The 9,931-nt window shown below is 41.5% G+C and overlaps 1 protein-coding gene across 1 annotated transcript in view; it reads right to left on the bottom strand.

Annotated features, from left to right (window-relative positions):
- Positions 1–9,213: 9,213 nt before the first annotated feature.
- The window catches only part of LOC102861250 (uncharacterized protein C2orf78-like), a 67,476-nt gene continuing 66,758 nt past the window's right edge, over positions 9,214–9,931 (bottom strand). The window contains exon 4 of the mRNA XM_006881029.1: positions 9,214–9,608. Coding sequence (XP_006881091.1) covers positions 9,214–9,608 — 395 coding nt within the window. The remainder of the gene's footprint in view (positions 9,609–9,931) is intronic.

Here is a 9,931-nt window from a genome sequence, read left to right as displayed (position 1 = left end):
GTTCTCTTTGGGGTATATTCCCAGTAATGGAATTGCTGGGTCAAATGGTATCTCTATTTGCAACTTTTTGAGAAACCGCCATCCATACCGCCTTCCACAGTGGTTGCACCATTTTACACTCCCACCAACAGTGAATAAGGGTTCCAGTTTCTCCACAACCTTGCCAGCATTTGTTACTTGCTGTTCTGTTAAATTTTGCTATTGTGACTGAGGTGAGATGATACCTCATAGTTGTTTTGATTTGCATCTGTCTTAGAGCTAGGGATTTTTAACATTTCTTCATGTGTTTGTTTGCATCTGAATGCCTTCTTTGGTGAAGTTCTGTTCATATTCTGTGCCCAGTTTTCATTTGGATTGTTTATCTTGTTGTGATGTGCTATTTTTCTCTAATAAACTTTATTTCTTTGTTTCTTTTACCTCTCAGACTTTGATTCATCTTGAATTGGTTTTTGTTTATGATGTGAGATAAAGATCTTGTTTCCGTTTTCTACAAATGTCAATTTTTGCTAGCACCATTTGTTACAAAGGCTATCATTTCCCCACTTAAAGGATTTTATCTTGACAAAGATCAGTTGACTATAGACCGATGCGTTAATTTCTGGGTTCTCAACTCTATTCCATTGGTCTGTTTCTCTTGCATATACCAGTAATATGCTGTTTTGATATTAGGGAGTATAAGGCCTCCTACTTTGTTTTGCTTTTTCAGTTGTTGTGTACCATCGAGTCACTTGCAACTCATAATGACCCTATGCACCGTATCTCTGAACCCCATTTTATCCTGAACCAATCTTACCATCTCGGACACACCAACCACCATTATGCCAGTCACTGAGTCAATCCATCTCATAAATTGTCTTCGTCTCTTTCACTGTTCCTCTATCATCCCAAGCATGTTGTCCCTCTCTAAGGATGGGTCTTTCCTTGCAAAATGTTCGACCTATGTCAGACGAAGCTTCAGGATCCTTGACTCCAAAGGGCAGCCTGGTTTCACACTTTTTATAACAAACTTGTTTGTTCTCCTGACAGTCCACGGTGTAATCAATATTATTCTCCAGCACCATAGCTCAAAGACATCAATTCTTCTATCATTTCTAGGCATTGTCCAGCTTTCTAATGTATTGCAACTAATTCGGAGGTCTCTTTATTTTTTAAATAAGACTGCAAAATGCCTTTTCTATTCCCTTGAAGAATGGGTCAGTATCAGTATTTGGGTTACATTGAACCTGTAGATTGATTTTGGTAACACACTTTCACAAATTGAGCCTTAATATCCATGAACATGATATAGTTTTCCATTTATGTAGGTATTCTATTGTTGTTTGTGGTAGTATTTTATCATTTTCTTTACATAGGTCTTTTTGTGTTTCTAATTATGTTTATTTCTAAATCTTACCAGAAGAGATGGGACCCTTGACTCAGATCTCGGGGTTTTGTTTATCAACCAGTAGAACAGAAACTCTGACCTGATTGGGCACCCCAACTCCAATCTTGACTGTACTGACACATACAGTCCCAGGGCAGATAACTTGATTTCTGTGTTCTATAGATTATTTTATATTTGTCTACACATGTATTTCATAGTTTGTTTTTAGAGGTACAATGTCCATCAGCCAGTTTGCTGTGCTAGGATAACTTACATGGTGCTGTAGAGCTGAAAGCCATGCCACTAATATTTCAAGTAAGTGGGTCCACCCACGGTGAACAGGTCTCAGCAGAGCTTCCATTCTCAGAAAAACTTAGAAGGAAGACTAAGGGTCCTCTTTTGAGATAGCAGGTTTAAAGCACTCTGTTTATTAGAGATGCACACTGTTGGAAATAGTATAATTAGCTCCTCAGATTGGAAGACTCTTAAAAAAAAGAAGGAAAAAAATTGAAGCTAAAAATAGTGACTAACAATTGGAATGTGGACTGTAGGAAGTATCAATCTAGGAAGATTGAGAACTATCCAAAATGAAATGGAACTTGTAAAGATCAACATCTTTAGGCTTTAGCCATGCAAAGTGAACTAGTATTGGCCATTTTGAGTCAATTATGTGCTTTTACGACAGGAATGTGATGAGGATGTGAATAGAGCATGAAACACAATGTATATAAACAAGAGAGAATGTATACATATTTTTTATGTTGTTGTTGTTGTAAGTGCCATAGAATCCTAGACCACACATAATGACCCTATGAACGAAAGACCTCAACACTTGTATATTGTTGGTTATTTCTCCATATTAGATTTTCTGGAGACAAGTCATTTCAGAAGTGGATGCCACTCCTGCTTCCAAGCTCCACCAAACACTGTCCACCATGGGTAACCATTATCTCATTTGGCACATCAGTGTCACAGTGTCTAGCATCACAGCAACCATGAGTTACCTCTGTACAGCAACACACATACCAGTGCTAGACCACCTAGAAGAATGTTTGACAAACAACAGCAACAATTTAAACTAGGCCTGAAGGCCACAGATTAAAATCACCCTTCTTGGGCTTGGTAGCATAACCTTCTATCCACTAGGCCAACGTACCTCTCTATATGTTGTCATTGTTATTGTTGTTAAGTGCTGTCAAGTCATAGATGACTCATAATGACCCTATGAATGAAAGACCTGAACACTTGTATAACTTTGGTAATTTCTCCATGTTCATAATAGTTTCCAGAGGCAAGCCATTTAGGAAGTGGATGCCATTCCTGCTTCCAAACTTATTTTGTATGGAAATAATATTAAATAAAAATTTATTTTTTTTTCAAAACAACTATGAGATATCATCTCATCCCAGTAAGTATAGCAAAATACAACAGAGCTACAAACAACAAATGCTGGGGAGGTTGTGGAGAAACTGGAATCCTTATTCACTTTTGGTGGGAGTGTAAAATGGTTCAGCCACTATGGAAAGCAGTATGGCACTTTCTCAAAAAGATAAAAATAGAAATACCATTTGACCCAGGAATTTCACTCCTGGGAATATACCCTAAAGTAACCAGAACTGCCACCCAGGCAGATATATCCACACCCATGTTTATTGCTGCTTTGTTCACAGAGCAAAGGGTTGGAAACAACCCAAGTGCCTATCAACAAACGAATGGAGAGAGAAACTCTGGTATATTCACACAATGGACTGTTATGCAGCACTGAAAAACAATGAACTAATGAAATATTATACAAAATGGGTGACCATGGGGGACATTATGCTGAGTGAAATATCCCAGTCACAAAAGGAAAAATACTGCATAGTGCCACTGTTGTAAAACAAGAATGACATGGGGGTTGGGAAAAGCATAGAAAAGAGGGGATAAATAATGTACACAGCTTTGAAAGAGATGAGAGAAATACCTGTATAAAAGGAATATATGATTAAGTATTATTGGCATGACAAAAGTCCAGAATAAGAGCTGCATAGTAAAGTGGTCTGGGTGGAGATGGGGAGGCTGTCTAACAATGAAAGAACTTTTTTCCCAAAGAAAAAGCAAATTGGGGGGAAGAGGAGGAACAGGGAGGAAAATGCGCAACAATGAATGAATGAAAATGCAAGTTCTTTATAACCTTTCATTAAAATCTAAATTTTATAAAAAATAAAAAAGAATAATTTACTTTTATCTCTTCAGATGACTGTGAATGCACATCTGGAAAACATAGGGCAGTGAAGTGTCAATTTAGTTATAAACACTGCTGGAATATTAGGGAGCTCTGTTGGCTTAGTGCTAAGGAGCTGTACTGCCAACCCAAAGGCACATGGTTCAAAGCCATTAGCTTCTCCATGAGAGATCGATGGGTAATATCCTCTCATAAGATATACTGATCTCAATTCAATAGCACATAACTACCACAGCTGGAGTGTTAGAAAAAAAATGTACAATTATCACTAATGAACATGTACGCTGTTCACCTGCGGTGAGGGTTATTTTGGGGTTTGGTTTTTTTTTTCAGAATTTAAGCAATAGATTTTCTGTGTTTACCATAAGTTTATTCCTAAAATGACCAAAAGTGAATTTAAAAACTGCTGTTCATAGAAACCACTCCCTCCCCTATCTCTATGAATTCATGTGAAAAGCTATAAGTCATTGTATAAAATTAAGGGTGCTCAATTCAGTTTGGCATTGCTTATTGCTACTTGTAAGAATTTAACCGATAAGTGACGCTGTGAAGAGGGTTGCGTATTCAGTAGTAAATGTATCTCCTTACATACGGCCCGCGGTCCTCCTACTCAGTTTCCTCCTACACCACCTTACTTATATTATTACCAGAGTTTCAAAGCCGACCTTAGTCACAGTACACAGAGATACAAAAAGAAGCTGGTCTTAGACAGTTGTGTATTTCTTTTATATGATGACAATTAAAGAGGAAGAACATCAAAGATCCTGTTCATCATTATTGACTATATTTAATATGAACCACAAGGGTCCCCTCTGCCTTTCTAAACCAGGGCTGGGCCCATAGCAAGGCTATCCCTAACGATGCTGGTGAAGACTACAGAACCAGGATCAGAGAATGAGTCCTATATGAGAGGCAAGAGATTCAACGACGTCAGACTGGTCTGAGGCAGCACTTGGTACCGTGGTTCGGAGATTGAGCAGCTGGTCTCCTGCTACTCTCATCTGAGTAAGAATTAATGAATTCATTTCTTTTTCTTCCCTTAAACCACAACAAAAATCTTCCCATAATTTTCACAATTCCTTGTGTTTCTATCCTGAGAATTGAGTTCAAAACCAGAAACTTGAAGAGGCTCCTTTTATTCCCAATAAATTATCAGCCAAAAAATTATTTTCAAAGGAAAAGAGCATTTGAAAAACTATCCTGAAGTGCAGTGCAGTGAGAAGTAGGATGCTATCCATACATGTAAAAGGCAGATGGAGTACTATAAATATTATTAAAATATACACAAAACAGTAAGTCCCCAAAGATGAAGACATTGAAGGTCTATCAGTTTTTATGGACTAAAATGGGGGGAACATGTAATATTGATGCACTAATAATAATTTGTGGCTGAAATGCAATAATTTGAGGTGAAATGAAGAAAACATGGACTTGAGGCTGGAGATAGAATGATAGTAAATTGTTTAATCAATTATTTATTCATTGCAATACCTATTTTAAAAAAACAAAAAAACAAAACACCAAAAAAACAAGACCAGCAGTGGGGCACAAGAATTTCACCTGAGAACTACATTGGAATCAGATTGACTATATCAGTGGAAAGAGTGAATAAAGAAGCTCAAAATGAACAGATCAAACAAGCTGTCTCTGGATCAGACTATCAGCTACACGTGTAGCTGAGAGACAAGGGTGGTCACACTCAACCTCACATGCTAGTGTCAGGCTTCCAGGAGAGATTAGTCCTTGGAAAGGACATCGTGCTGGGATACATAGGACAGTAAAAGAGGAACCCAATGAGATGGATGGACACAGTGAATGTAACACTACCTTGTCAAGGTGCTGATCTTAGGGTAGAAATGAGTTGGAGTCCACTGGTTGGCACGTAGAAACAACAGCAGGACAATGCAGAATCCACAAAGCTCTAAAACACACATTTTCCCATGTATTTTATACCACTTATTTCTACTATATCCTCACTTACTGTCTCTAAAGAAAATCACTTATCAGAGCTTCCTAAGTCCTTCTAAAGATACTGTGAGCTAAACATGATATTGTATTAAGTTTTATCACTCTTTTTCAGATAAATCTCTGTTATGGACCCAGTCATGTGACTTATAAGATACTGAGAAACATCTTAGGTCTCTACCCACTAGATGTCTTTAGCCCTCTGCACTCAATGTGATGACAGAAATTATCTCTAGGTATTACCTAATGCCACAGATGTGTCCTATCTATTCATAGCTTTTTCATTCTACAGGTGGAAAAGATCAACTCAGAGCTTCATCTCTATGAGGAGGTATGTGGCATCAGGATTGGAGGAAGACTCACCAACAACCTGTTTTATGCAGATGACACAATCCTTCCAGCTGAGGCTGAGGAGGACCTGAGGTCTTTGGTGTAGGAGATTAAGGACTGTAGCCTTCATTATGGATTGAAGCTCGACCTCAAGAAAACAAAGATGCTCACCATTGGGCCGATTGAAAGCATCTTGATAGACAGTGAAGAGATTGAGATTGCTAACAGCTTCAGTTTCCTTGGCTCCACAATCAACACTGTTGGTACCAGCAGACAAAAAATCAAAAGATGAATTGCATTAGGAAAGTCAGCTGTCAGAGATCTCTCCAGGGGACTCTTAGAGCAATGATAGCAGTCAGGAGATAAAGTGCACCTGATCCAGGCCACAGCATCAGAAATGCTTGATATGCACCAGAAAGCTGGACAGTGACTAGGGATGATAGAAGGAGAGCTGATGCCTTTTTGAGCTATGGTGCTGAAGAATATTGAGTATATGGACTGCGAGGAGAAAGAACAAAGAGTTCATCTTGGAATGGGTGAACCACGATGTTCCTTGGACGCAAGGATTCTAAAGCTCTGAAATACTTTGGACCTATTGCAAGCTGGGACCCATCCTTAGAAAAGGCCATCATGCTTGGGAAAGTGGAGAGACAGTGCAAGAGAGAAAAACCTTGGATGTGATGGATTGATTCAGTGATTGAGGTAATGGGGATAGGTGAATCAGAGACAATAAGGTTGGCTAAGGATAGAACAAAATTCAGAGCTGTTGTACACAGGGTCACTATGAATCATAAGCAACTCAACAGCACATAACAACAACAGCATGGAGAACAGAGCTACTAATAATACTTAGTCATAGCCAAACACCTCACAAGATTTAAATTTTGGGCTTGAATGTTTTTCATTTATTATTGTTCTTCTTATTGGTCTCCATGTGAGATTTTTTGTTTCTTTATTGATTTTTGTTGAGGTGTTATCTATACTGAAGGCTGTGGTGTTTTGTTTTCATCAATAAATGAACTTAGTTCTCTTTACATTCATGTAGATTGTATCATCTGCATATTCCACGCAGGGTGCTACTGAGTCTTTCCTCAATCTTGGAGATTCAGAGGCAGTTTATCTAAAGGAAGGAAATTTCCTATCATTCTCTTGCAAAATAGCTGGTCAAATTGAACTATATGCTTTCAATATTGCAACGCAGCCCCTTGGCACTAGGCCACCAGAGCTAACTCCCATATGCTACGTGAACACCAGACATGAAGATCTCAGAGTTTATTATCTCGTTTATATGAAGTGTATGTTGTTGTTCTTGTTTGATGCCGTCGAGTCATAGACGACTCATAGCGACCCTATGCACGAACGGCCTGAGCACTGTTCGTACATAGAGTTTCCGGAGGCAAGCCGTTTCGGAAGTGGATGCCGTTCTTGCTCCCAGGCTTTAGTTGGGAAGCTCCAGCCAGCACTGTCCACCATGGGTGCCCATTACCACGATAGAATATGAAATTCTATAGAAAGAAAACTGTATGGTTGGTTGTCAAGGGCTAGGTGGAGGGAGAGAGGAAGTGGGAATGGCTGTGAGAATTGACTCACAACTGACCCTTCAGGGGGCTTTCAGAGGCATTAAATCACACAGATGGAAATTGCCCATCATTCTCCATGGGACTATGTAGTAGATTTGAACACTTGCCGTTGGGATCGCAGCACAGCTTCTTACACCTAGGTCTGGAATGATGTTTGGCTGATGGAATTGGAGAGTGGAGACAGCTGTACAATCCTAATGAAGGCACTAAATGTCCTTGAACTGTCAAATGGTGAATTTTCTGGTCTGCTTGTTTTTAGACTATTTCACGTAAATTGTTAGTTTTTCCTGTTGACAGCCCACAGCCCCATCTTCCCTCCCCTCCATGCCCTCCAACGGCCCATGTCCACTCCTCTAACTACTCGTGGTGACTTTCATGGAGGACTCGGGACCCCTGGGTGCCTGCACCCTGCCCTCTCTCCCCCTCTTGCAGGACTCAGTGCACATGTGTGACCACCTCCATTGTCCAGGGATGTTAAAGTTCAGCGGTGATTTTTCTCCAGCGTGTCAGTTGATGTCACTGGTCATCAGGAAAGCTGTGAACGACCGTGTGGTGGAAAAGGATAGTGCTGAACCTTCAGACCAGGAGTTAGGTCCCTGTGTTTCCCTCTATTGCTCATCCTTGACCTGTGCTCTGCAAGCCCCTTTGGATAGCAAACACTGTACTTCTGAGAGCAGTGACCTCAATGACCTGAGGCCATCGCTAGTTCTCACCAGTAACTTGGTACAGGGACACTGGCCTTGCTATTGTTGGGAAGGTGAATGGAAGTGGCGTCTAAAGGCTCTCGGCAGAGGTGTTGAGTGAATGGTGCTTCATAGTGCAGGCCCTGCCCTTCTAGATGGGCCTCATGCTGCTGCAGGTTCTGGCCTGGGTCCCAGATGGGCTCTGAGCCTGGCCACTCACCACCCTAGCGGAGGTGAACGAATGGGAATGGCTTCCATGCACCAATGAAAAGAGCTGTTATTGTAAGATACCATCAAGTATGATTCTTAGAATCCTTGTGAACAACAGACCTGAACCCTTTGTCAACCTCATTTTCTCTGACATGGGTGAGCCTTTTCTTACAGACACTGTGTCACTCCATCTGGTTGAGGGTCTTCTTCTCTTTCACTGTCTCTCCCTCTCCAGGGAATAGACTCTCCTCATAATAGGCCTAAACTGTGAGGTGGGACTTCATCATCCTTGCCTCCAGGGAGCCCTCTTGTTTACATTCACCTTTACCCCATCCACCCTCCACGTGTAAGGAACCTGAACCTGGTACAAGTGTGTCCTTACTGCTCTTCTGTTCCAACACACCTAAGAGTCCGAGGAAACAGAAAAGCAGGATCCACAGAAGACTTGTGTAAATCTGCCGATTAACTCAGACCCATCCTCTGTCATCTTCAGTTCTGCCCGAATTTTCTTTTCTTCACTTTAATCTCAGCTCACAAAACCTCTCACTTTTTGTCCTTCACACCACTAGACTAAATCCCCTATTCTTTCCTCAGTTCTGATCGTCTTTCTCTAATACTACATCAAAATTTCTCTTTAATGCATTCTTTCATTCTACCCTCAAAACAGAAAAAGAAACCCATCAAAACCACACCATTAAGAGCATCTGAAAAGCAATGGTCTTGGTTATCAGTCACCTAGGAATTCTATTGCTTTCATTATTAAATTTTTAAATAATGAAAATAAATATTTATACATGTGTCTATATAAAGAAAACAAGAGTTAGTAGTAAAAGAGACATTAAACCGTCCATGCTCCAATCACAGGGCATAACCGTAAAAGCGGGAAATCTCCATGCCTTTCTCCCTCTGTGCGAAAAACCGCACTTTGCCCAGCGCCGTGTACTTGGCAGCCTCCTCCCGCTCCTGTTGAGCCCGCCTCTTCATGGCCTCCCGCTCCGGCCTCTGCTCCTTGGTGATGGGCTTGGACATCAGGGGCTCGGGGACGTTGGGCTTCCTCCATGGAATGGGCTGTAAGCTGAAGTCTTCCAGTAGGAACTGGCTTTGAGGCTTAGGTGGGGGCTGCAGCTTGCTCCCAACAGTGGTCACAGGATCTCGCTGGAGAGCAGCACCAGATGCTGCTGTGTAGGCCGCAGGCTTCGGAGGAACAGACTGGAGGATGCTGGGCCGAGCAGGGTTGGTCACTGCTGGTTGGCCTTGATTCGGGCAAATTGGCCGAGTTGGTCCACAAGGACCCGCTCCAGACACTTTGGCAGGAGTTGGCTGGGACAGGCTACCAGTAATGGTTTGAGCTGAGTTGATGGAACCAGGCCTAGAAGGGTGATGGGAAGCTAGAACCTGTGGCCTGTGAGGAACAGGCCTCACTTGAGGCTTGTCCAAGGGGAGAAAAGGCAAAGGGACCAACTTGACCTTCCCAGGAGGTGGCCCCTCATCCTGGGGTGCAGATGGGAGATTCTCTGCTTGGTCATCAGGTTTCTGGGCTCTGACTTGGGTTTGCTCCGGCCCTTTCCCCTCAGGT

Source organism: Elephantulus edwardii, unplaced genomic scaffold, assembly GCF_000299155.1.
Source record: "Elephantulus edwardii isolate Elephantulus edwardi_28Jun2011 unplaced genomic scaffold, EleEdw1.0 scaffold00011, whole genome shotgun sequence".
NCBI classification, from domain to species: Eukaryota; Metazoa; Chordata; class Mammalia; order Macroscelidea; family Macroscelididae; genus Elephantulus; species Elephantulus edwardii.
The sequence above is the reverse complement of the archived record's forward strand: the minus strand, read 5'-3'. Positions and strand labels throughout refer to the sequence as shown.